General features: G+C 48.7%; 1 protein-coding gene across 3 annotated transcripts in view; it reads left to right on the top strand.

The window, feature by feature from the left end:
- DAAM1 (dishevelled associated activator of morphogenesis 1) overlaps positions 1-27378 on the top strand; it is a 98928-nt gene that overhangs the window by 23873 nt on the left and 47677 nt on the right. For all 3 annotated transcript variants that reach the window (XM_037394706.1, XM_037394704.1, XM_037394705.1), the window contains exon 3: positions 16312-16535. In XM_037394706.1, the coding sequence (XP_037250603.1) occupies positions 16353-16535 (183 nt within the window). In that variant the 5' untranslated portion in view covers positions 16312-16352. The remainder of the gene's footprint in view (positions 1-16311; positions 16536-27378) is intronic.

Below are 27378 nucleotides of genomic sequence, written 5' to 3'. Positions count from 1 at the left end.
GAATAAACTCAAAAGCCTGTCGTGAAGGTGAGGACATCTGGCCATGTGCATTCACTGATTCCTCCTGAAAGCCCACATAGCATTTGGGCTCCATCACATTGGAAGGTGTCCCACTGAGAGGCAGAGGCAGTTTTTCTTCAAAACTCTGTGTTTTCTGCACAAGGGTCTTGGGTGCATTTTGGCAGGTGTGTTCATTGGAAAAGTCATTACCAGCCATCTCCCTGTCATGTGCTGCAGTGCACCGTGATGCTGCACGCAGTGCTTGAGGCTTTGGTGGAGTTGCAGTCTAGCTGTGAAAGCTTCAGCTGGAAGCTTTGGAAAACATTTGGAAATGTTTTGGAAGGCATTTGGATCGAGGATGTCGTAGCTCTACATCTGGTTGTTTTCCTTTGCTTTGTCCTTGAGAGAGGGAACTGCTGTTGGGTTTCTGTTTTTTCTTTCCATTAGTTACTCTTTTAGACATACTACTTTCCAGGGATGAATCAGAGCAAATCCCAGCATGTAAACAGATTGGGGTGGAAGGGATCTTGAGAGGTTACCTTGTCCCCAAGACAGGGTTAGTTGAATCCATACATCGGACTGCAAAGTGATCGTGTTTGCTGGGAGCTGTTCTCTCACAGATTGTCTAAGGAGCAGAGGCAAAAATGGTGTCGGTATGTGTGTGCAAGCCTCCCTCAGTTTATTCAAATCGTTTGCTGAATAAGAGTTGAAAATTCATGCTGGGTTTGTTCCCAGAGCTATTCAAAGTAATATTCCAGAATAACCTTTTCTGCCTTGGCATTTGTGAAAATACTGCAGCTTTCATGGATGAGATGCATTTATCCATAGTCCGTATTTCACATGGAGTCATCCCTGTCTTGCCCCATTTCTGAGACAACCAGACCCCAGAAGCCCCACTGGGATGAAGAGCATTTTTTTCTTTGTTTCTTGTGAATTAGATGCAACTCTTCAGTTCTCCAGGTGGTCTCAGCTTGAGCTGGAGGGGAAGCAACAGAAAGCCCCCAGATCCACCTGACAACACAGGGTAGTTTGGGATGCTGCAGTGCCGTCCCCATGGAAATCAATGGCAACCTCTCTCCTTGACTTCTGCAAGTTTAGATAAAGCTGCAAGATCCTGGGGAGTGGTAGGAGAGGAGGAGTCTCACTAGAAATCCTTGTTTACTTTGAAATCAAGAGCCAAACGATGACTTTAATTTCTCCTGCATCTTCCTCTGTCCCAGCTTTGTGTCTTGAGCGATGGATTGGGAAAAAAAACTGTACACAAGAGCTCTAGCTTAATCCCCTCGCCTTTTAAAGATGCTGCAGAGCTCCAGTGGGGTTTTTTTCCTTTCTTATAGGCTCCCCATTTCAGTGATGAAAGGTTTTAAAAGAGGTTCACCTGTAGGCAGCTGGATGCTGGCTTGCTCTCCAGCCAGTGTTGTGTTGGTATTTGCATCCACACAGCCCAGATGGTGACTGGTTTTCCTTCATCTGGTAGTTTCCCCAACCAGTTCACAGTAGGTGACAGCAAAATCCATCCATCTTTGGCCATGTGGCAGGCTTGGTGAGCCCTGCCTGGCCCATCTGTATGTTTAAAGTCAAGATGACTGGTGTTAGCATTATAGTTTGGCCAAACGTGTGCAGAGATATCACTGCTTAGATTTGTTACAGACGGGTTTCTGGATATAGTCTAAGGCATTCTGCCAGCCTGTTTTATATCTGTGTAAAAGTGATTGGCATCCCTATAAATAAAACTGCTGTGGGGTTATAAATATAAATATACTTATTCATTAAATGATTTTTGCATCTCAAGCGGGTTGCCATCCTGGGTTGTCATGAGCGAACCATGCTCTTCGCATGCATGTTATCCACAGCTCCAGAAATTCAGCTTCTGAGGCTTTGATGTATTTTTTTCACTTGGAAATATATGTGTGTGAACTATTCCTGAGTCCCCATGCCAGAGTGGGCTGAAGGACCTCTTCATAGTCATCACTGGGAATGACCCTGTCTTGGGGACCATTGTAGACAGAGCTCCAGAAGCAGTAGTGGCCGTAAATACCGGAATGTGAACTCTCTCTTTTGGCTCGCAAATGAGTATGACTTTGATGGGGTATTTAGTCCCTGTGGCCAGGTAAATACTATCTGCGTGGCTCCTTCGGTGCTGGGAAGGACTAGCCCTGCTAACACCTCCACCCATGTCCATCCTTGGGCAGGGAGTTTCACAAAGGGTTTCTTCCCTCTCTGCTGTGGGTTTGGCTGAATGGGAAGTGGGGGTGGGTGGGTGTCTCTCCACCTCGTTTAACCATCCCTGTTGTCATTTTAGCTTCAGGAGCGAGGAAAAAAGGCCCCCAGACCAGCTCCAGGCACTGCTGTGAGCTGGGGAGGTGCAGACTGGAGGGAGAACCTGGCCGGCTGCTCACACAGCCAGGCAGCAGCACAGGCACTGGTAAATCTGGCTTGGCCTTTGAACAGGCTTATGAAAACACTGCAAGCTGCAACCTCTGGTTTCTTTGGGATTGTTTTCCTTCCTCTTTCAAAGCATTTGAATATTCATTCAGTAAATGATGAAGCATAGAGCATATGTGCCTGAGAGGCAGAATATCAGCCGCCTCACTTACCTCAGTAACAGCGTGCATCATTGAAAGTTAACCTATGATTTTTGCTTAGTTTGCTAATGAAAGGAAGCTTTAAAGTTGGTCTGTCCATCTACTCCTCCTCCCCCATCACTGAGAATTCATCAAGTCCGTTGGCTGGTTTTGTACTTTCTGCCAGGTTGATTTTAATCTCATATATGTGGAGCTGCTGCAAGTTTTGTCAAAACAGGCATTGGGTTAAAAGGGTGTTGTGGAGGCTTTTTATTAAGGGAAGGGATGCAATGAAAACTCAGCCTGTACTAGACATCAGGGAATACACATAAATGTTATGAACATCCAAGCCATAAAGAGTGCTTTAGTTGGATTTACCATGTTACGAGACACCAGAGAGCCCACGCGGCAGGGCTGTGCACAGACATGTAGGTGTTGCAGGGGGGGATGTTCGCCTATGTGAATTCTCTGATGCCTAATAAATGTAAGTACATCCTGCAGCCTTAATATAAACTTGGCTTATATTTCTTAGGTTCACAGAGGGAAATCTCCTCTTTGTTAGTGTTGGTATTCCTCGTGCTGCTTACCCCACAGAGTGCGGTTTCTCTAGCATAGCAGGGTCAGCACAGTCTTGTAAGGTCTTCAGAGGCTGATAGCAATATTTGCATGTCTTGACTCTGCTGGAACTGGTTGCGAGTCCAGGTGCCATTTGGCGTTGCAGAGGCAGGGGAGGACAAGCTCCTGGGAATTGGCATCCTGACGGTGGGAGCAGGACGATGGTGTTGAGAACCTCACCATCTTCCATTGCAGGAAAGCTTAGCATGGCAGATGAGCAGCAGGTGGAGAGGAGAACCTGTCAAGCCTGAGTGGCAGGTCCTGTGTCCCTGCCCCAGGTTACTTCTGGTGCACAGTGGCCGAGTTGTAGCTGTGTGGTGGAGGTAAGAGGTTGTCATCTGGGTTGTATCCTGGAGGTACCGGGGTGACATATGGCTTGGACAGATGACCGTATTTGAGAAACTTAAAAGTGAAACGAATCGCCTTGCCTGCTGCAGGTAAGGGCAGAGATGACCTTGGCTGTGGAGTGAGCCCTGCTGTGTGGCTGGTGCCATTGAACAGAAAGGTGGTGGCCTCCAGGAATGACATTCCCATGGTCCCCATGTCCTGCTGCAGACCCTGATGCAGTAAGGGAATCTCTTCCTCCCCAAACCAGCAAATAGCTCCTGGTTGGCACATGTTACCCAGGCTCTGGAGGTCCTGGCATGGGTGCCCAGAGCATCCATAAGGTTGTCTGGAGGTTACGGTGTGACCAGCTGTGCTCTGCGCTCCTGGGAGCGAGCTGCTGGTAGATGGGTCCTACATGGGTATGTGAGATCCTTAAATCACCTTATGTCTCATGGTGGGGAAGGGAGAGACCCTGGAAGACCAACCACCTACTTCCCTGCAGGGATACCGTGGGGCGCAAACAGGACTCAACATTCATTGTGTTCTTGGTGAGCTGCCAAATGTTTGTATGTCGGCCTGGCTTTTACTGGTAGGTGTCAATACTTTTTTCCATGCCTGGTTTTGGTCCCTGCTTTCCACCAGAGCTTGAATTCTTTTCAGTGTAGGGTTTTTTCTTTTTCTTTTTCTTCCCCCCCCCCCCCCCCCCCCTCCATTTGGTGTCTTAGTAAGAACACAGCTGAAGTACTGGGAACCCAAACTAAACCTGTCTATTATGCATTACCTGATTAGACGCCATGGTAATAAGCATTTGAATCTAAAGCTAGATTAGGCAGTGAGCAGTCTGGAGCTGGATTTGCATAGCACGCATTCCTTTTCCATATGACATGTTGGTAAATCTACTGAAAGTGAATTTAGAAAGTGCTGGCGTGCTTCAAGTGCTCCTGTTGATGCTTGAGTTGCTTTCCCCACGAGGCACTCAGCTGGGCAAAAAATGCCTGTGATTGCCTGAAAGATGCTTTTTCTCCCCTCCTCCTGCTCTCAAGGCTGGTGTTGCAGTCAGTGAGGATGGATAGCTCTTGCCATCTCTAAAAACCTGCATTAATGTGGTTTTGAAAGTTTTTTTATCTGTAGAGGGTTACTTCGGGGTGTTTTCCCGTTGCACCTCTGGTGGTACTGGAGTGAATCTGGAGTTCTCGGGTATGTAAATCCAACTCGCAGCTTCTTCAGGCTTTTGCTGCATTGTTACAGGTCTCGTGCTGGAAAATGCTGGAAAGATTTGTTATCCAAAAGCCATTTAATTTCCTTCCCCTGTGGATAGCCATGAGATTGTGGATGATCTCAGGGTCACTCTGTCTTTGAGTTATTTCATTAGTGTGTGTTTAGGCCATCCAAACTGCAGTGTTAATTTGGAGCAATGTGCTACTGAAGTTAGACACAGAGGAAGTTTTTCAAGGTTTTGGGCAGTGGCTAGGCAGCAAACCTGCAGGCTCTCTGTTGTAGGAAGGGGCTTGGAGTGGAAGTTCTGGATATTGGAGGTTCTGGATGTTCTTTTTCCATTTTAGGGGGGAGTTGAGATGGATGTGCTGGTGCCAAGAAAACAGCCTTACCCAGCCCATTCACATGGAGACCTCTGCCTCATGGCAAAGCACAGAGCTGAGGGACCTTTGGGTGTCCCAGCAGAAATGCTGTGATGTTGTTGCAGCCCCCAAGCCAGGGGCTTGGCTTTGCTTTTATGTTGTCAGAGCTCTGCTGAGCCACGTCAGGTGCCCAACGAATGCCACGTTCCCAACGAGGCCCACGCCACCTGAAGCCTTTGCTTGGCCAGTCTGTGACCCCTGTGGCATGGGCACAAGGAAGCACAAACCGAGGAGCAGGGCTCGGCTCACTGGGTTTCCAGTTGTGTTAGACCCGCTGGGCCCCACTTCATTATCAGTGGTGGTGTCTGGGCAGTGTTGAAAGATCTGGCAAGCTGGTTAATGGAAAGCTGCAGCCTCGAGCTGCTCTGATCAACAAATTCAGTTGTCACCTCTGCTGCTAGAGGTTTGTCAGTGTCAAAGCTGCTTAAGGAATGGGGGAGGGGTGTTTTTGGGTGTTGGGGACACAGTTTCTCACTGGAGAGCTGGGCACACCTGATGCCAGTCAAATACATCACCCTGAAGCCAGGGAAGGAGGTGAACTTTGAAGGAATGTCACAAAGGCACTGACCACCAGTGGTACTATGAAGCCTTGCTGATGTGGCAAATGTGAAGACCTCTGTGACACCCTGCCACCACCAGGACTCGGGAACCCTCAAAGAGTTGAAATTCTCAATTGATTGGATTGCAAGCAAACTGGACTGGTGTCAGTGGGGAGAAGTGCTATCACTTTGCTGGCCAGAGCGGTGGACTCCAACCCCAAGCAAGAAGTCATCTGCAAGGAGTTGTGAGCTTGTGTCAGGGTTTAACCCCAGCCAGGGACTGAGCCCCACACAGCTGCTCACTCACTCACCCCCAGTGGGGTTGGGAAGAGAATCAGAAAAGTGACAAAACATGTGGGCTGAGATAAAGACAGTTTAATAGGTAAAGGAAAAACTGCACACACAGGTGAAACAAGGAATTCATTAACCACTTCCCATCAGCAGGCAGGTGCTCAGCTATCTCCAGGACAGCAGGGCTCCATCACATGTAACGGTGACTTGGGAAGACAAACACCATCACTCTGAGCATCCCCCCCACATCCTTCTTCTTTATCCCCAGCTTTATGTGCTGAGCATGACGCCATACGGCATGGAATATCCCTTTGGTCAGTCAGGGTCAGCTGTCCTGGCTGTGTCCCCTCCCAGCTTGTGCCCCGCAGCCTGCTCGCTGGTGGGGTGGGGTGAGAAGCAGAAGAGGCCTTGACTTTGTGTAAGCACTGCTCAGCAACAACTAAAACATCCCTGTATTACCAACACTGCTTCCAGCACAAATCTGAAGCATAGACCCATACTAGCTAGCGTGAAGAAAATTAACTCTATCCCAGCCAAAACCAGCACAGCTGGGAAAGGGCCAGGATCATGGAGGACTGGTTCAAAGGCTCAGGAAGGTGAGCAAAGGGATGGTTTTGAACCATGAGGCAGCAGTCGGCATGCAGGAGGGTGCTGACAGGTGGGAGAGGGCAGAGCGTGGTCCTGTACCTGCACAGAGGTGGGTGATGTTGTGGCTTGCTGAGCCGGTGTCGTGCCAGTGGTGGCTGCAGGGAAGGTACAGCCGTGCTTGTGGGTGTGCTTGGAGCATGGCTAGTCCCAAATACCTGAACACCCAGACTGGCCTCCTGCAGCTGATGAGATTAAATTAAAAATTTCAAACACAGTTATTTTCTCTGAGTGTCTGAGCCTCTCAGGATCCCCTTGGGTCACTTTTTCAAGCAGTTCTTTGCAATTGTGAGGCTGGTTTTTTTTTCTTTTTTAATGAAAAGAGAGCTTATTGTATAAATATCTACAGGGATGGGAAGCTTGCATTGCAATTTGTGGCGGGTGCAGTTTGAAGACCTGGAAAGAAGAGAAATCCATTTCTGTACATAGCCCTAACGAGTAGGTGGCCACTGTTGCTGCGATATTGCACCTTTGAGGGGGGTTTCCTCACTGGAACATTTGCTCCAGTGGGGTGGGGAGGCTCATTTTTTAAGCAACCTGTAGAGATGGAGGCAGAAAGGATGGCTGAACGATTAGGGATGCTACAGATGGCTTGTTTGGACTTCAAAGTGTCTGGGGAAAAACAGATCTGGTTAAATCAATGTGGAAAAAAGAAATGTGCATGTACTCGGTGTGTTTAAATTTGGTTTGTATTGATGCTGCTGATGCTGATACTTCCCTGAATTAAGCATTAAAATAACCTCTCTTGATTTTTTTTAAATGCATCCCCTTGGGATCTCCATTAGACAGACATTCCCTTCTGGATGCACTTGCTGGGGAAGAGGGACCTGCAGTCCATCCCCAACAGCGATGGGGCAGCTGAGTTCAGAGTGAGCCCTTCCTTGCTCCCTGCCGTCAGTGGAGGCTGGATAGTTAGGCAATTAAAACAGCATGCCTTCATTAAGCTGCATATTCCAAACTTCAGGCGGTGGGTTTGAGCAGCTCTCCTGGGAAACCCAAGTCCCACTGTCCTGTGGCTTGGGGTGGTGCAGCTCCATCCTGCTCAGAGCCAGGCTTTTGCCATAAGCTACATCATATTACATGCACATAAAAAAAAAAAAATATCAAGCCTTCCAATTAGTCTCACTTGCTTTTCTTTATTGTGTTTAAATGAAATAGTCCTTTAGTGTAATGTGATTTAAAATTGCTGCTTTTTCTTGGGCGGGGTGGGAGCAGGCATGGTGGTGGAGCTGTTGGGATTGCGTGGTGCCTGGTGTAAGCTCACATACGTTATTTTTTTTTTTGGGTGTTCATCTGCTGAAGCACAGGGAGGTATTAGTGTCGCGCTGGAAGGAGAGCGGCCAGCAGGCCGTTTCTGCTATCAGACATATTTATCAAGGAATTCTCAACCCCAGGTTCATACTTTAGGGGGAAAAAATCACTCTGGATTAACATCAGGATTTAAAAATCTTTTTAAAGGGCAATCAGCCTTGCAAATGGGTAGGCCCACTGAGAGATCTGACAAATGTGTTTTGTTTGCTTTGGGCACTTTCTGGACTAGGAGTTTAATGGTATCTTGAAGTTTAATGATATCTACCCATCGGAGTCCCTGTTAGGAAGAACTTGCATTTATAGCAGTCTCCACCCAATTTCTGATTTAAAAAAAAATAAATTAATAATAGTTTGCTTCACACCACAAGCTGCATGTGTCTGTGGGTCCAGTAGCCTCACTTTAAGGATGGATAATCCTAAAAACCTCCAAACACAACCCCAAAGTAGCCTGTCAGGACTCAGCTGGTAGCTCCTCATTGCCTTACCATGGTAGTGGCCCCATGGCAGAAGTTGCTGTGTTGATGGACTGGAGGCATCTGCTGCTGAGCAACTTGAAAACTCCAGTTTGTGAAGCCAGATTAAGAGGCTTTAGGAGAGGAAAAACCTGCCTGCCTTCCTCCTCGGTTTTACACTTGGAGAGCCCGTCTCACCCCAGGGATTATTGCTGAAATGGGGAGCAGTGAAATGGAAAGCTCAGCAGTGAGGCTTTGCATACCATAAATCTAAATCAGAGCCCAAATATTCATTGGAGGAGCAAGGCTTGAGGCTGGGGGAATAGAAAAAAAGGGGGAATTAAAATAAAGGAAGGGTTTTGTTGAACTATTGTTCTCTAGGAAAAGGCTAATTGGCAAACAAATATCCTCCTCCAGTGGGAAATACAGCTGCTCTCTCCCCAATTGCCAGGCTGTTGCGTTTTTATTGACAAAATTTGCATCGTCAAAGGGAGTAGTCAGAGCTGGGAGTGATCTCAGAACTGAACCGGCTTAAATCCACACCCTTTCAGATGGAGAGGGAAATATTGAGGGGGAGGTCTCCTTCCAGTCCGGGCTGGGGGTGGTCCCTGTGCCTGACATCTTGGAAGGCTTCTGATCACTGAAGCTGCTCTTCCTGCAATTATACCTAACTTGTGATACACTGGGGTGGGCTTCGCAGCTCAGTATTATCAGCCTCCTGGAGGCGTTTTGTACTTTGCGTGTGCATTTTCCCCTACCTGGGGCCAAAACCAGCAATGGAAATGGAGAGGGGCTGGATGCTGGCTTGTGCTTGTGCCAGGTGATGAGGATGGAGGGGGATGCTTGGCGGGGCTGCCTGTGGGTCTTGCATCCCTCTCTTAAGTGGTTTTGGCCTTGAGGGCTGCCTGGCCAAGGTCTTGTGCCACCCAGCCTGGATGCCCGCAAAGGCTCCTTGAGAGACCAGGTTCAAATGGCAAAGGATGACTTTTGTGGGGGTCTTTCCTGAAAGCCCACAGCCTTGCAGAGGAGCTCCAGGTCAGTGCTAATCCCTCTCTGCACGTGACCTTGGCTCTGAAAGGACTGTTTCTGCCCCTTTGAGCCCCACCACAATGCAGTGCCAGCAGCTGCCAGCCCAAAACAAGAGCTGGGTGAGGTGAGCACCAGGAGGGATGGCCCCTTGCACCGCCTTTCCTTTCTGCCGGATTTTTCTGTGCTGCCTTTTGAAGGCAGGCTGGGGCACAGGGAGGGCAGGGGGATGCTCCAGCATCCTTCCTGGAGAGCCTCCCTCCACCTTCCTGGGAAGTCTCCTGGGCTTAACCCACCTCCAGCAAGTCTTGTGCCTGGGTTTCCAGATGCCAATCATTCAGGGCATTTAAGGGAACAATATGTGACTTGAAAACTCTTACTGCCTCCTGCCACCAAGGTACCCTGCTTTTTGGTTTGCTTCTGCAAAAGAAGGCCCACAAATCCACCTGGCTGCTGGAAAGAAGGCACATGTGTCTGTAGAATTGGGTCGTTGAGCACCCTAGTGAGCATTAAGAAATATATATATATATAGGCTCCCAAACTGGGTCTTGTATGCAGTTCCATGCTTGTTGTCCTTGTTCCTGAAATAAATGGCATTTGTCTGAGCTGATCTGCTGGAGTTACCCTAAGAAGTGGTCTGTAGCAGTGTAGAGGATCTGGCGCCGGCGCTCAGCTCGTCACCGATTAAGTTTACCCTTTTAGTGGAGAACTTGTAACCTCCTTTGGTGTTATGTGCCACTTGCTGTCTGGCTGCCTGGGAAACTTCCAGCAAGGTTTGTGGTTTAATCCTCAAAAACTAAACAAAATTTTGCTCCAGCGTGGTCTTCCCTGGTCAGATTCATCTGTGTACTGAGCTATGCTGGTCTCTGCAACTGCAGAGGGGTAAAGGGCTGTGTAATCCTTGGGGCAGCTCCCACCACAGAGGATGGGTGCTGCAAGCCCTCAGCATCTTCTCCTTGGACCCAAGTTTATGTCCACACACTGGGACAGACATGGTCCTGTAACACACCGGCAGCCATCCCCTGCGCCAGATTTTTGCTGGCTTGCCAAACCGAGCGGCGCTGCTCTGAGGATTGATTTCAGTTGGAGAGTGTTAAGACAGATCCTGTCTCACCCTGCTGTGCGCCACGCTCTTCCCCCTGAAAACTGGATTGCAGAGTCAACAGCATGTGTGCTTCCCTTGGCAGGGAGCTCACTTGTGTGCTGGAGAGATGACTTGTAAGCCAGGCCGTGATATTCTTGCAGTGCGATGGAGGTTATTGCTCTTTTCCCTGAGTAGCACCATCAACACCTCCAGATGGGAGCCCTGTGCAGACATGTACAAAAAAAGTCTTTCCAGTACTTTTGCTTCTTGCAGTAGATTTTGTTTAGATGGAAAAAGGAGGGCTTTTTCTGGTGCATTACAAATCTGTGAAACTGGGGGGTTTTATCCTCACTGGTGAGCATACAAGTGTTTACTGACTCTGTGAATAAGCAGGTTTGCTTTTTTTTTTTTGCTGCACCCTGGATTTCACCATTGAGCCCCTGAAGCTCGTTTGCCCTTGAGCAAACTGTTTTCTTGCGAGACAGCAGGTCCAGATGTATGCTTCAGGTTGTGACAAATGCCAAAATAAAAGGAAAGAATACAAAGAGGAGGTGACACATTTTAGGCAGGCGTTGGGTTTTTGACAGTACTGGCAGATGGGGCTTTCCGGGAGCGAGCCGAGAGCCTGTGAGCACAGCCAGCTCCTGCTGGCATCAGGGACACTGTGCCGGTGGCCCTCAGGTACCAGGCAGCCTGAACAAGGTTTGGAGATGCAAAACATTCTTTGTTGGGTTCATGGAGTATAACAGGATTTCTGGGAAGAGGAAGGAGGACCTGGGGGTAATTCAGGATTTGGCGGATGTATTTATAAATCCATGAAACCCAAGTCTCCGAGATTTGCTTACACTGAGAATTATGGCTCTTGTGATTTAGCAATGAGTCAGGCTCCTCCTGGCAGCTGATCTTCCTGCAGCATCACAGGAAGGGTCCTGTCCCTATCCCCTTTTGCAGCTGCTGTTTCACGGGTGGATAGAGGGGAAAAAGGCAACAGTCAAACAGTTTAAAGCCTTTTAGCTGAGTGTGTTGGGTTTTTTTCCCCTCCTATCGATACGCATGGATTTCCACCAGACACAAACATTCCCCCTCCTGTGCAGCCTGTGCCTGAAAACAGCTTTACACTGGAGAAAGGGATTTTTTGAAACCAGTGTGGGAGCTTGTGGCCAAAAAAATCATCCTGGTTGCTTTAAGCAGGAATGGCCATGCCAAGGATGCCAGGACTGTGCTCAGCGCAGGGTCCATGCTGGAGGTGCTGGTGATGGGCTCAGGTTCTCTGGGCTTTTGTGTTGGAGGAAAGGTGGCTTCTGCTTAGGGGAAGGCAGTCCTGTTTCTGAGCTTTTCATCCACACAAGGACTCAATTTCAAAGTTTTTGTGTTTTAAATTGAATAATTCTTGGATCCCCCTCATTAAAAGGTGTTTCTTTGCACCAGCTTTCGTGCAAATGTGAAGTAGAGCAGCACTTCTCGCTTCTGAGAAATCAAGAAATGATCAGATGGGCAGAGCAGTGCACACATGTTTTGGAGAGCTCGCAATCAGGACCAAACCCCAGAAGAGGTCAGATTAGTGAGTGAAGCCAAGGAGGGTGCTGGCCCTTTTGGGTCTGCAAGGTGAAAAATCAAAACACATCCAGGGAAGGCTTTGACGCTTTTGGGGGAACGCCTCAAATGTACGGCTCGTCTGAAAATTGCTGTGGGAGCATCAGTTTTTATTGCTGTGGAGGTCGGACATGAGTTGCAGTGGGAGGAAAATAACCTAGAATTGTTTTTTTTAAAAAAAATTATGCAAGGTTTTTAATGGGTCTGACGTGCACCCCAGCACTGCACCCTGCGCTGGGTGTTACATGCATGGGGTGCAGTGCCAGAGGGAGGATGCACCATGGCTTGGTAGTGGGATGGGACAAGCATAGGTTGCCATGTGTGGGATGCCAAATTTCTGTCTTCTGTGTGCTGTAAACAGTGGTTCAGGACACCCAGCTCTAGCACTTGGTGGGGGTGACAGCATCTTCCAAAGCTGCCTGCCAAGGCCAGGCGCCAGCCAAGGACATCACTTTGCAGCAATGGAAGAGAATAAAAAAATTTCCATTGGTTGGGAATGTTCCTGGCTGTGCCAAAACTCTGTGGGGTGGGGGGAGGCAAAGCTTGGCGTGGCCCAGGACGCTGAAATTGGTCAGGGCTCGGCAGAGACTGTCAGTGAGCATTACTGCACTTGCACAAAAATACTCCCCCCTTGTGCAGTGCACCGAAATAAAGCTCCCCATTGAGAAAGAGCTCGCTCAGGATCTTGCATCCTTGTTTGGGGAGGGGATGGGAGAGGAGCCAGAAAAACAACACACTAATACTCATATTTGAGGATTTAGCTCCTAGCTTCTGGGTGGGTTTGGAGGCGGGTGTGAGGGGAGCGTGCATGCTCCTTTGCATGTCTTTGTACCCTTGCTGGTATTTTTAGACTGCAGACCGCAATGCTGCAATACTGGTGCTGGCTTTAAACCAGCTTGTTGGGGCATCGGTCACAGACAGGCTTTGGCAGCGTGTTGCTCCACGCAGGCTAATTTAGCTTGCCGGGGAGGCTGTTGAGTATGCAAGCGGTAATTGCTGCTCTCCTTTCCTTAAAGCAAAGGCGGAAGCGACACCGGGGTCCAATTTTCTCCTAATGACTGATTTCATTTAAGCACTGCTCAGGGCGATGTAGTCTTGATGCTTTTTTTTTAGGGCTGGGGAAAACAACAAACTTGTCTCCCCATGCATCGCTGAGCTGCAGCCCATGGCCTCTGTCCTGCATGGGGACCCCAGTTGGTCCTGGTGGCATGTATGGGCCTTCTCTCCTTATCATCATCCTCATCTCCCCGGGCTTCTAGGCTGAGCCCATCATATGCATTTCCACCCTTGTTTCTGTGACAGCAAAGTTGTTTGGGAATGATTCAGCTCCATCAGTCCTGCCTTGGGATTTGAGGTTTGGCTAGAAGTTCCCTCAGTGACCCTTCCCGTCCTGTCTTCCCTGGCTCTGTACATAAAGGGGCAATTAAGCTTAATTTATTCTGGCCTGCTCAATAGTAAAGGCCAGAAGGCACCATTAGATCACAACCTGACTTAAATTTATTGATCTGATTAGTGCTTAAAGTTATAAATGGGAGGTGGGAGCAGGACATTTAACATGTGATGCTGCGTGGAACTGGTCCCTTCTGCTCTCCTTAATATGCAAGCCTCCAGGTTGCCAGGGGCTGTTGCCTTTTCTCCTTCAACAACCAATTTCTGTAGGATTTACAGGGAAGGAGAAGGCTGCGTAGATGCACTTTGTTCTGACTATGCAATCTGCGCTGTCTGCACCTCCCAACAACCTGCCAGGGAGCCATGTTTTGATTTTGATCCATCATATCAATGAATATTCATTGGCCTTCTGAGGGTTGAATGCTATTTGCCTGGTAGCTAACATATTCTCTCTTTAACTTGTTTTAGTCTTGGTTGCTAATAACCTACAGCCCACTCAGCCTACACTATAGGGTGGTTTGGTTTTTTTAATTGTTTATAGATGAAAATGAAGAACCTCAATAGCTCTAGAGCTGGAAGCAGCTCAAAAATACTTGTCTTGGTTGCTACATGACTGTCTGCTTTAAAACCAAAAATAAAACCTTGCCTTTTGATCTGTCATTCACACTCCTCATAAAACATTGTCAGGAGTGTGTATCTCTGAAGAGCAGGTGTTGTTCTGATAAAAGCTTTCTGCACATTTTTGCAAGCCCAAGTCAGAGCTTGTACGTAGCAGCAGGTTTCAAAGACAAGCTTCGTGTGGTGTTGACAAGGGGATGGAAAACACCCATGGAAGAGGAAGATGTGTCTGTTTGCTCCAGACCAGCTGCAGGAACAGGATCAGGCCCTGCTCTGGGCACGGCGTGGCTGTACCCGTGGACTGGGAATGAGCAAGCGACCAAACTTTGTACAGCTGAGGACGTGCAGGTTGGGACTGAGCTGTGCAGGCACAAAGTCCTGGGCAGCCACCAGCATCTCACTGTGTCCTGTTTTTCATGACTCTTCAAAACCCAAGCCTGCAATGTTTTGTTCTATGTTGGAGGGAACAGAGGTCTGTGTGCCTTTAGTTTTTTTGTCTGCCTCCCTCCTTTAGCAAAGAAGTTCCTGAGCAGGTCCCAAACCCCTCCTAACACTGAGGGGAGGCCAGCAGGCTGCTAATGGATTTGCTGCGGTGCTGGCTGCTGGGGAGCCGTGATGAGAGAGCTTTCATGGCAGCTGAAATTCCTCCAGTGGCTGCATTTTTCTACATCCAAGATGCTAAATGTGAAATGAGATTTGTGGCCCTTCAGGAAGGGGGACTGTCTGGACTGGGCGCAGAGCAGTCCTGGGATTATCCTGTGTGAAGACCCAGTAGCTGTTTCCCATCATTTGTGGTTCAGCAGATGATTACACCACATGCTTAAAACACGCCATTGATTTTAAGGATCAGATCCGCTGTTAAAAGTAATGTGGGTAGAGCCTGAGTTTTCTGCAGGGTCCCTGTTCTGGGAGGGCAACATTTACCGTGCAAACAGTGGTGCAGGGTCCAACCACGGGCCTGCCCCCAACCTGCCTCCAGCGCTGGCTCTCCGTGGGGCTCAGCAGCTGTTTACTTGGGCATATAAATCCGTAGTTGGAGGCGAGTGGCTGGCTCCAGGGAGATCAGACTCCTCTCCCAGTGCTGACCCTTTTTCCCCAAGTCTCTTCATAGCTTTGTTAATAAATCTGAGTCATCTGTATTTCACCCTTCTGCATTAATCTTGACTGTTTGTCCTGTCTCTTAACATCTCGGCGTCTTGTTCTGCAGAGGTAAAATGTGTGGGTGTGTGGCTTTATAAGACAAATATTTAGGCTTTTTAAAAATTCTCTACTTTGCTGGTTGATTTTTCTCGTTAGGGTGTTTCTCCACTGTCCTCATTCCTCATAGGTGGCCCTCCTCTTGTATCGTTGACTTGACAGTCCCAATTTTGGGGTAGTATTTGCCTGGTCCTTGTTGTTACCGGTCAGGCAGGACACATGTCTGAGCTTTGATCCCAACCTGAGTTTTAGAAATCAGCAAAACCCAAGTGACCACTGGTGCAAGCGATGCCCAACATAAGCACTGCATAGGAAAGTCTGAGCTACCAGCAACGTGTGCTTTTTATCAGCTGCAGTAGTGTCTTGTAAATATTTACTGGAATTTCAAGTAGGGTTTATCTCATTAAAGCCAAGTAAAATGTCCCATGAAAAAGAGCTGCCCAACTGGCAGTTGCCAGTAGGTGTTTAGGGACATGTTTAGGAGCTGGGGGAGAATATACAATATTTTCTCAGGTCTGCTGCTGTCTGTGGCTTGGGTCATCCTGAGCCATGTGAGGTCTTTGAGTACCAAGTCACCCATGCTGGGGACCATATACCTGGTGGCCCCAAGCCCATCCAGCTGTTCCTGACAGCAGCCTCCCAAATTTGCCATAACCCTGGCCACATTGGGAAGGGGGCTGGCCTGGCTGCCATGGCACAAGGAGGTTAGCTGGGATTATCTGGATTTTTCAACAGTGATGGGGTCTGGGACCCCTCTCCCCACAGGGTCGGCGGTGCATCCTCCTGCTGCTGCCCACTTTGGCACAAGGCAAAGCAAATTAATCTTTTTAATTTGCATGGTCGTCAAGGTTGCCAGGACTGTAAACGTCAAATCTGAGCAGAAATATTTGGCACATAAACTGTCTCCGCTCTTCCCCTCCGTACTGAGCGCGTGGGTGGTTTTGATTCCTCCTCCCCTTCGTGGGATGGGAGCACAGCACTGCGGGGCAGCTGCTCAAGCCTCCTCTCTTCTCTTCCCCTCAGGATCTAGTACCCAGGAGGGAGGGACACAGAGGAATTTGGCCATGGCCCCAAGGAAGAGGAGCGGTCGGGGGATCTCCTTCATCTTCTGCTGCTTTCGCAGCAGTGACCACCCCGAGATCACATACCGGCTGCGGAATGACAGCAGCTTTGCCCTGCAGACAATGGAGCCTGCGCTGCCCATGCCACCGGTGGAGGAGCTGGACGTCATGTTCACTGAGCTGGTGGTAAGTTAGGATGCTTTTTATTTTTATTCCCCTCCCCACCACTTTTTTCCTCATCTTCCTAGTCTCCCCAGACGTGGTTTTGAGTTTTCAGACAAGCTTTACTGTGAAGGAAGCATCAGGGGCTGCTGTTGGGAGCAGTTCTGCACTGAACCTGAGGTCTGCTCTTCCCTGAAGTCCTGCTGGTTTGGGGTGGTTTCTTTCCCGTTAGAAAGCCTTGATTTCTTAGAGCAGGGGCTGGGGGCTGGTCTGGCTTTGTGCACCTCTGTGGTGTGCAGGGGTGTCCAAGCTGGTAAAGCAGGTTGTCCCCTGTAGGTGCAAAGTGACTGTACTTGCTGGGCACTCTGCTTCACAGAAATCCTTGGCTGTGGGCTAAATTGAAACATGGAGAGTCAGGATACGGTTTCTTTATCCCTTGGTACCAAAACGTTGGGAAACATGGATTTTTTTTTTTTTTTTTTAAAAAAAAAAAGCCAAAAAATTTCCTGTAACTGAAAACATTTTGGTGTGGTGGTTTGGATGGACCCAGAGTGCTGCACTCTGAGTTGATTCAGCAGTGAAATGGGTTCCTCTACGGTGCTTTGATGCATAGAGGGAGCTGGGAGTTGTGACGCTGGTCAGTCACGCCTCGTGGTATAGCACATCTGTTAGATGCCAGGCAGCGTGGTTGTGGTGAGCTGGGCTGCTTGGTAGAGGAGAGCTCATGGCTTTATTACGAGAGCTGGTGTTGCCCAGATGTCCTTTGCCACGGGTGGGATGAGACGTGTGGCAGACTGGGACACCTGACACAGCACAGTGGGGATGAGCCGTGCTTGCAGCAGGACTTTTCTTGCAGCTGTCCTGCAAAACACTGCCAGTTGGGCTGGGTTTGTTCAGGTGGAGTGACTGCCTCTGTTCCACATTTTTCTCTGCTGATAACTTGGCCAAATCAGATTTTCCTGGGGAAATTCTTGCCCATGGAAAACTCTCTCTGTTCCCTAGCCAAAGGTTTGCTGCAGTACTGCTCAGCATTGCCAGCCAGGCTGAAGGTGGCTCATGCACTGAAACCTCACCAAGCCTGCAGCACCTCATCTCAGCCCAGGATTTTCAAAGCATCTGCCCCAAATTCAGCCAGACGCTTTGTGCAGGGACTGTGCTGCAGGGAACTCGCTGTGCAGTGAGGCAGGAGCCCAGCGGCGCTCACAGGGAACACTTGGGCCCAGGGCATGCCCTGGTGTGGCCCATCTGCTCTCCATCACTTTCTCCATGCTGCCAAGATTTTGGATTTTTTCCCCCAGCCATGGATGAGAATAAGGCTCCGGAGGCAGCTGCTGCTCCAGTGCACACTGGCAGCAGGAGCTGTGCTGGCTCCCAGGGGACTGAAGTCATATTGGGAGGGGGGACAGCAGGTGCCCACCGTGCTCCCATGCAAGCAGCTGCAACCCCCTGGCTCCCCAAAAAACCTGTCAGGCAGATCTGGACCCAGGTGGGGTGTGCTGGGGAGGGAGAGGCTGAGCTCTGCCCCGGGCAGGAGAGAGCAGATTCCCGTTCAGGGGACTCGAGTTGCAACCCCCCCATTACAACAGCTCCTTCTTGCTCTCAGTAACCTGTTGGTGTCGGGTGTTAAATTTCAGCATTAGTGAAATGGTTTGGAAAGTGTCCCACTGTTTCTGTATAAACCCACTGTGTAACGTTTGGAAGAGAGACAGAGAAAGCACTCAGAGGCACTGGGCTGATTTTTACGCCTGCGGGAGCCTGATGCCACCCGGCCTGTCACGCTTGACCGTCCGGGGTGGGATGGCTGGTACCCACGCCGTGAGTCCAAGGCTCCCTCCAAAGCCCTCGGCTGTCTCAGTGGGTTGCGTTGAGGGAAGTCAGAGGGGTTGCAGTGGATCTGGAGGCTTTGCCAGCCCAGCTTGGTCCTAGGCCAGTTCTTCTCTTGTAGCTTAATAGTGACTTTTCTGCCCCGTTCGTTCCCATCAGGGACTCTGAATGACGGGAGTGGGCAGATTTCAGGTTTGGGATGGGTGGTGGCTTTGGGGACGTTGCAGCAGTGCGTTTGATCACTGGGGTGGACAATTCTTCCACAGAGACCAGCAATCCATCTGAGTCCCTGCTCTGCAGATGCCAGTGTGCTGTGTACATCAAAGGGCAAAACCTGTTTCTTTTTGGAGCCATCCCGCAGATATTCTCCAAGCTTCAGGTGTTTTTAAATGTGCTTGTTCGGCTGAGTCAGGAAACATCTGTAGCGTGAGAAATTGGTGATTGTCCCGCGCCAGCAGCAGAGGACAAGGGCCTGGGCTGCAGAGGGACACGGAGCAGCTGTGACTCCAGGATCAGTTAAAGGCTCAGTCTCCTTTCCTGGTTGCTGTTTTATGGTCTGCTTTATTTTGGATTTTAACTAAAATAGTTAGGGTTTTTATCTGTGGTTGCACAAGTGTTTCTGAGGAGGAGCAACAGGGAAACAGGGTATGGTGTGGTTTGTTTTTTTGGTTTTTTTTTTTTTTTGTCTTGGCACAAACAGGAGCAATTTTCCTTAAGAAAAGCCTGATTTCCATCCCGGGCTGCAGGGATGGTGTGCCCTGTCCCAGCCAGTGGTACGCGGCAGGCAGGGGCTTTTTGCCTGGCTCAGGGCAGATGCAGATATTGTTGTTGTGGTCAATGCCTGGTCACTGCTTCCTCCCAGAGGAACCTCCTTCCTTTCCCTTCCTTTCCCCCCGCCTGGGCTGAATGGGTTTTCGTCAGGGTATTGTTGGGATGTCGCTCAAGCGGGCACCAGCCCTGTCTGAAAGGCTTTTCTTTGTGCGCTGTCCTGCCGGGGCTCCGGCCAGGCTCAGCCACCCAGGGAGGAACAGGTGCTGGCAGAGAGGCGCAAACAAAAGCGGGGTTATTTGAGCAAGATTTACTGATTTGCAGCTTCCTTGGCTGGGACAAGGCTTTATGGTTTCGTGCAGCTTTCCTTGCATCACCATCGGTGCATCTTGCCAGCTCGGGTCGGTGGTGTTAGCTTCCTGGGCCTCGTGCCATGGGGTGGTACCTGCCAGGCAACATCCATCGTGTTTCAGGAGCCATTGGTCCTCCCGTAGGACACATCAGGAGGATTGCTGAGCCGTGGGGCTGCTCAGCCCCAGCGAGGGGGAATATCTGGGGCTGCACGAGCTGCCTGCGAAGCAAGAGAACAAAGCTGTGCCATCTGCCACAGCTTCTTTCAAGAGGCTCCTGCATATCCAGGCTAACAATACAGTGTTTCTTCAAAGGCTGAAATCTTGCTTGCACGCTCAGAGAAAGCACTCACAAAGCTCCACATAATGGTGCCATATGGTAGATCTTGCCATAACAATCCTCTCTATTTTCTGCCAGCAACTAGACTTCCCACCAGATGGGTAAATGACTGATGTGCTTTATATCTGCTTAACACTCCTTGTCACTCTGAGGTTTGTAATGAAACGCTCTGTGTGTGGTGCTGTGCATTGGCCCCGTGGGACATGCTGGGCAGGGGGGTGGAGGCACAGGGGGACTGAATGGCTTGGTCTGGAGAGGGCAGCGGGAGCTCCAGCATGACCCAGGACCCCTTGCTGGCTCTCTTCGCGGTGGGGCAGATCTCAGTGGCATCTCTGTCCTGGCAGTGTGAGAGCAATGCTTTGGCAATTCCTCGACCTCCTGGATGTGCTTGGAGGAGCTGCTGGATCCGATGTGGTGTTGCTTGCCTCTGGTGCTGCACCTTGCTCCCAGCCTGTATCCCTGCCAGCAGAGGAATGGGCTTGGAGGAGATGCTGCCCCAGCCACCCCTCGAGGCTTGTCCTGCCAAATACCTGGGCTTTGAGGAAATCCAGTTACTGCTTCTGATGGGGCTTCTCAGACTTTTCACCTCGGACTTGTTAGCGATGCAGAAGAAATCTGAGCAGCCTCCATCTAGCCCTACATCTTGCCTTGTGATGTGTAGCAGTCCACTTTTAGCCTATGAAACCAGAGCAGGTAACCTTCCCTGGATCCCTCCACCCAGGCTCCATCAGCTAACAAGATTTTGGAGACCTGGAGAGGTGATGCTGGGAAGCAAGTGGATGTGCAGTGTCCCCAGCCCCCCAGGCTCAGGATGGGTGCAGACCCTTGCCCGCTGAAGTTGCACGGTGTTAGTGACTGCCTTCAGAGGGAGCTGCTGGAGGGGAGATACACACACAGAGTCTCCAAAGTGCTGGGCTTTATGCCTTCCCCCCTGCAACACAGAAGGCTGCTCCATCCCTCCCTGCTGCTTTATGAAGTAGTGGAAACTCGGGAGCTTGGGGAACAAAAAAAACGTTTCTGGCAGCTTACAAGATTTATCACAGCATTTGTTTTTGCTGTACTTGGGACACCTATGCATTTCATCTGAGCCGCTCTTTGGATGTTATCTGTTAGGAGAAAGCATCCCCTGTCATGGAGATTAATTCTGTTACCTTTGAAATGCTTCATGGTGGGCTATCGGTCTGTGGCTCATGATGTGAGGTGCTTGGGTAAGATGCTCCATGCATAACTGTCCTGCAGAGCCATGCCTTCCTGCCCTCTTCACATCCTGGGATGATTGCTATTTTATAAGTTGCTCGAACAGGGAGCGGAGGACAACCCCTATGCAAGAAGCAAGCAGTGGTGCAGTCAGTGTGAGTGCTGTTATGTGTTAATAGCAGTGCCAGGTTGGGAACTTGGTGCTAGTGATATCCAGTTTTACTTAGGAACTTAAGTAATGTGCTTTCCTCCAGATTCTTAATCCAATAAGGAGAAAGTATGAGATTTTGGGACTTGCAAAACAACATGGTTTTTAAGTAACAGCTGAGGGATCAGCTGCAAAGCCAAGCTTTGCATTTCATGCTTGCAGGTCAGCTGTCATTTTTTGCTGCCTGGTCTTTGCAGCGCTAAGGACATCAGGATTTTGAGAACCACTAGACAGTGGCCAAAGCCATTTTCCTCTCTATCTGCAAAGAAGAGCACATGGTTGATACCCAGAAAACAATACGATTGCAGTAGCCCTTGTGTCCTGGGCAAAACACCCCTTTCTGCAGAGCCTATTCAGGGCCAGACAGTCCGCATGGGGGCTGCTAACCCCATCCTACCAGTCTCCCAAGACCAAGCTCCCCCAGCTTATGAATCACTTTTAAGGAGGAAAACCGAGTGGTTCAGTAGTAGCTGCTTTTAAATTCACTCTGCAGGGAACCATGTACAGCACAAAGGACTTTTTTGCTGGGCTGCCCAGGTTCTGCTCATTAGATGAGAACAACTCTGACCTGCCACACTCCCCTCCCATCCCACTGCTCACGGCACTTGTTTTTGTCACCTCATGGCATTACACCCTCACAGATAATCTCTTAAATGTATGTTTTGATAGGTAAGAGTCTGATATAGAAATCACACACCTAGTTGGCGGGAGAATAAGGATTTTCTGCCTACACACGTTCCGCAGACCTGAATGAAGTAATCCACTGAGGAACACTATATTTCAGCTGAAGCATTCGTGTAATTGCAATATCTGTTACAGCTACAAACTAGCATGGAGGCTTGCCCAAAAACCATGCTGTTCCCAACCCATAATTTTAAAAAGGAGCCATGTTATAGCACAATGTGAACCCCCAGCCAAAGGCAGAGAGCACATAAGAAACCCCTTTGTTTCCAGGAGAAGTACAGCTGAAGTGGAAAAATTATACGGTCTACCTGCTAAATGCTTTCCACTTTGCACTTCGTAAAAGAAGAGGCCACATCCCTGGGAGATGCCTGGGCAGCTCATTCAGTAACGCATCGGTGACCTTAATTGGGGCATTTAGGTTTTTGGCTTGCACTGGCTCCAAGTGTTTCTGGCATGGGTCGCCATGGAGGGTACTGGCCTCATTGGATGGGGAATCTGCTCCAGCAGTGGTCTTCTCCTTCCCGATTGCTGGGTGGTTGGGTGATGTTGCTGGAGTCAGGGGCAGGATTGAGCAGCATGTGGGTTGTGCTTCATCACTAACTTCACAGGAAGCGTTCCTGCTGGGAACAGCCCGTGCCTGCCTCAGCCATTTGCAGATGCAAGTGAAAGCTGTTTGTACCACGGTAGTATCTGTCACTGGCAGTCTGCTGCTCCTCAGCCTGCGAGCGTGACCAAGGTCAGGTTTTGGCAGCTGAGCCTTTCTGCAACCCTCTAGGCAGGATCCTGCCTGAGTGCCCAGTGCTCCTAATCCCCATCAGCTCCAGTATTCAAATCAATAGTGTTATTTACGGGGATCAGCTTCCCTTCCCCCATGACACCCAACACCTACAAGCCCAGCTGATGCCTGCTTGCACTAGGCATTTTGCTGCATGTCAAACCTTGGTCAGAAATTGATTCCTCACAGGGTGCGCCTCTGCTTTGCATCTGGTTAAGTTCTTAAAAATTATTTTAGGATGCCAGGTGTGACTAAAGCCAGGGTTGTGGGGAAACGAGGAGCACTCGTCCCACCCAAGCTATGGGTATGCAAGGAGTCCATTGCCATCTTATGTTGCCCACCAGCATCAGGCTGTAGCTGGCTCCTGCTTCCCACAGCTGCATGCTTTGGGTCCCACACACAGAGTGGTAAATGTTGGATCAAGTTGGCATAGGGCTTTGCAGCCCCTAATTCCTGTCCAGCCCCTTTTCGAAGCCCCTCCCAGGGCATTATCTGGGGAAGCCTTGGAGCAGTTTAGTCCCAGACCAACCATGCACAGCTTTCCTGCAGTGAGCATCCTTGTCAGGCAGAGTACATCTGAAGCCAACACTTGACCTGTTGGCTTGACTTCCAACTACAGCAGCTCTCAGGGATGCCAGCATTGCAGGTGGTATCTAAAAACTGATTGAAAAGGGAGCTGCTTCTTTGGGTCTGTAAATAGGTGGGAAATCCACATTTGACACCTTATTTATTTGCCAGCTCTGTGCTTTATTGCGGTAGGAGGTGCATCCACCAAAGTGAAGTCATGCCCAGCTGTGGTTGATTAGATTTAATCCATTTTAGCTATCACAGTAGTAAATAATGGACCACGACATCTTATTTTTTTTGTTTTCAAGGTTTATGTACAATTGCATGGAAAAAGGATGCTGGCAATCTGCCTGTAGGGCTTCTAGATCTAAGAGTGCTTTTCAGGGTAAAACTGCATAGATCAATAACTCGGGCTGGAAAAGTACCCAGTGTTAATTAAAATGGGAGAAAGGTTTTCCAGATGATGTTGGTGAAAAGGTCACAGAAGGTCGAACTCAGTAAGTAAATTTTAAAAAGTATATATGCGGTAATACTTACATATTACAACAAAAAAGACTGAGAAACATAAGAGGATACTTGTCTTTTAAAATGTACTAGTATTGGAATATGAACACCTTTAAAATCTTTAGCCTGTTAAAATGATGAATTAAATTAAATAACATTAAAACATTACATGCTGTCTGCCTCAGTTAGGTGTTTGAACTGATGGGAACATGAACCAGCTACAGCTTGAGTTTATTGAAGAGCTAAATCAGCTATTGATGGCCATAATCTTTCCAGCAGAAGAAGAAAGGAATACATACTTTATTTACCTCTGTCCCATGCTTTCAGGTCAGTAACTGAAAGCTGCAGAGCAGAGGGGATTGGGGCCTTTTCTATTCCAGTCTGGGACTAAACATGCAGTGTGGGAGGAGGCTGACTAAGCATAAGCACTTTGAAGTGCTCACAGTTATTCCTTGCTGCTGCTGCTCATTCCCTTGCTGTGAGCAATTTCCTTTATTCAAAAAATTCATTACATGATAAAGGCAAAATTAATAAAATCTTCTATACTTCTGGTATGCTTCTTCATTAAGAAATATGAATAGTTGATTTTGTGTTCCATAGTTTCCAGCTACGGGTTGTCATGGGTAAATTAAAAATATACAGTGATAAATACACAGATAAAAATATACTGAGGGGTTATTTTTAAGTTCTCAGAATACTATGACTGAAAAGATGTGTGCTGAGGAGGCGGTATTTTTATTACTAATACTAAAAATAGAAGACTTCATTCACTACCTTCCTAGTTAAAAGAGAAAACCTCAAAACTGAGATAAATCTGCATGCAATGAGAATTGTAATTGCCTAAATAAATGTTGCAGATAGAGGAGCTTTCCCTGCAGTGTAGGATGCGTGTGGAGGTGGTTAGTTCTTTGCACTATAACAGCCACTGATGAGTAAGTCTGCTGCTTTGAGGAAACAGTGTAAAAAGGAAATGATGAGTAAGGTAAGGTGGATTCTGAGGTGGAGGTGTACCGTGCGCCGGGGGGGGGGGGGGGGCGGGCAGGCAGCGCCTGCACCCAGCAGATTAGATGAGGGGGGGGGAGGGGGAGAAGGCTGGCTGCCATTTCCTGTGACATGCAGCATTCTGGGATAAATCAAATTGATGAACTTGGAGAAGAATACCTGGAAGAGAGTGAAAGAGTGATATGACCCCTGAGAAAGGAAGCCGATGCAGGCTTCGACGGGCCGTTATTTATTTATTAATTCCTATGCTATACCAGTTAATGCCAAATATTGCCAAAAAGTTCCCACTTGTTCCTTTCTAATTTTTTTTGAGAAATCTTGCCTCTTTCATGCTCTGTTTGAGGGTGCAGGATGTCTTGCCTTTCCGTGCTGTAGTATCACTTATAGAAGTTTCTAAACTGTGCATCCGTCAATCAGGAATAAATTGACTTGCTCTTTATTATGTTGGTCATTTATTGATCTGGTGATGTCTTTTTGTATGTGTGTTTATATATAGACCCAGAATGAGCCAGTAAATTTTAATTAATTTTTGTTTCTATTATAGCAATGGATGACCTTATTTTACCCCATCTTCTCTATGTGTTATGGTTACAGTTTTTCAGCCAGAAAGGTGCATTAAGATTTAAAAGTTTTTCATCTTTTTTCCTAAAACCTCTGAAGATATTTCAGGAGTACATGCCCCTGTATAGGGTATTGTCCCTTATTTAATCTGTACTCCCCAGCTATTTCTTGCAGAATGTTTGGTGGCCCACAGGACGCATGGGATGTAGGGGAGGAACCCCTGATGGTTTTGCTGGGGTGTTGCGGCTGTGGGTGGGCAGCGCCTGGGCTCACCCAGTTCCAAGAGCCCATCCTGGAGGTTGGTTGTGAAGTCCAGAGATCTGCAGCATCCTGCTGGCTTCCTGCTGTTGCCCCCATTAAAGCCTGTGGCTCTCAGCCTGTGGAAGATGCCCATTAAAACATCCACCATGGCATGGGTGAAGTGGCAGGGACAGGAGCTTGCACCGAGGACCACACTGTGAGTCTGGCCTGGACTCGATGCCCTTTCTGCTGGGAAGATCGTTTATTTCTTCCAGTGGTGGTGCCATGCTTTTCTGCTTGATCTGGCTTTGCCTTCAGGAGGTGGTTGGAGGCTGTAGTAGGTGGCTGCAAACCAGAGAGGTGGTGGAGTCTCCCTGCTTGGGGGGATTCAAAGGCCTGAGCAATGGCTTGAGGTGGCCTTTCTTATCAGGGGGTCGGACCAGCGGACCTCTGGTGGCCTGGGCTCCTCATACCACCCAATTGCCAGCTCAGGGAGGTACAGACCATGGGAACATCTTCCCCTGAGTGCTGCTCTGTGTTCTCCAAGGGAGCGATATAGGTCACTTGATAAAAACTTGTTGGCCTATGGGATTGTGCTCTCACAGCATGCTGAGCTGAACCACATTTCCAAGGCAGCTTTAGGAGAATGGTGTGGGATCACCTTCAGTGGAGCTCATGCCATGTTCAGGAAGAGGGGGAGGTTTGCTTGCCATCAGCAAAGCAAGCCGCATGGAAGCATTTTACCTCCTAGAAACAGCAAATACATGCTGAGAATCAAATCTCCTCTATGAGTTGTTTTGGGTTTTTTTTTAAATCATATTCAAATGAAAATTTCATGTGGAAACATGTTTCCTGATCTAAAGGTGAATAGTTTTAACTGTATGGGATAGATATTTAAGAGTAGCATATCTTTTTCCAGTAAAAACACTCTGGGCAGAAACTTCCTTTTGGTAGAAAAATGAGGGGTTTTTTATGTGCCTTTGACCTGATTCCAAAAAAATACTTAAAATAGCAAAGTTGACAGATCCTGCCATGGGAGGCAGCCAGGTGGAAGGGGCAGAGCTGTGAAAGGTGAGGCTGAAGTGAGGGGTGAGGGCTGCAGGGGTGATGGGCACCGAGCACCAAACGGTTATCATCTCACTCTTCAACAGCCGCCAACATCACACGCTGTAGCAGGAGTGCATGGCTTGCAAATGGCCTATAAAATTAATTGCCAGTTAGAATCACCTAATTATCAAGCTCGTGATTATTAATTGAAGGCACATATGGGTCTGAGGTTCTGTACAGCTTCTCTGCTGCGCTACAAGTCTGCCATGCACTTGCTAAAGACTTTGTCAGAGCTGCTTTTGTCAGCGGTCCGTGAGCCCCTGGACAAGGGCTGATGGCCCTGTCCTCTCAATCTGTCTGAGTTTGTAGGGCAGTTTCTGAGCAGCCTGCTTGGAGCCATGGAGGACTGAGACACCCATTAGTGAGCATAAGTGAAAGGCTGGAAGTGGGTGCAGGAATACCCATGCACGTAAAATCAGCAAAGACCTTACTCATCATGGCTAAGTCACTTTACAGTTTGGAGTAACAGTCGTTAGTCTCTGTTTGATTATGAGGATTTTCATATTCACCAGGTGCCACAAAGTGTTTATTTAAACACCTCTCCCAAGCATCCTGCAAGATGTCATTATGTAGGTGTTGCTGAGTGATGCAGGGCTGCGATGACTGAATATGTTGAAGCCAGGGCACAATGAAACGTGCTGTGTGAGATGCAGAAGCGTTTCTGCACCTTTTATGGATGCGTTCGCACATTGTCATGTACCAGCACCTAATATGTTCTTCTGCTTTGTCCCTTCTTGCTC

This window comes from Falco rusticolus, chromosome 7, assembly GCF_015220075.1.
Source record: "Falco rusticolus isolate bFalRus1 chromosome 7, bFalRus1.pri, whole genome shotgun sequence".
NCBI lineage: Eukaryota > Metazoa > Chordata > Aves > Falconiformes > Falconidae > Falco > Falco rusticolus.
The sequence above is the reverse complement of the archived record's forward strand: the minus strand, read 5'-3'. Positions and strand labels throughout refer to the sequence as shown.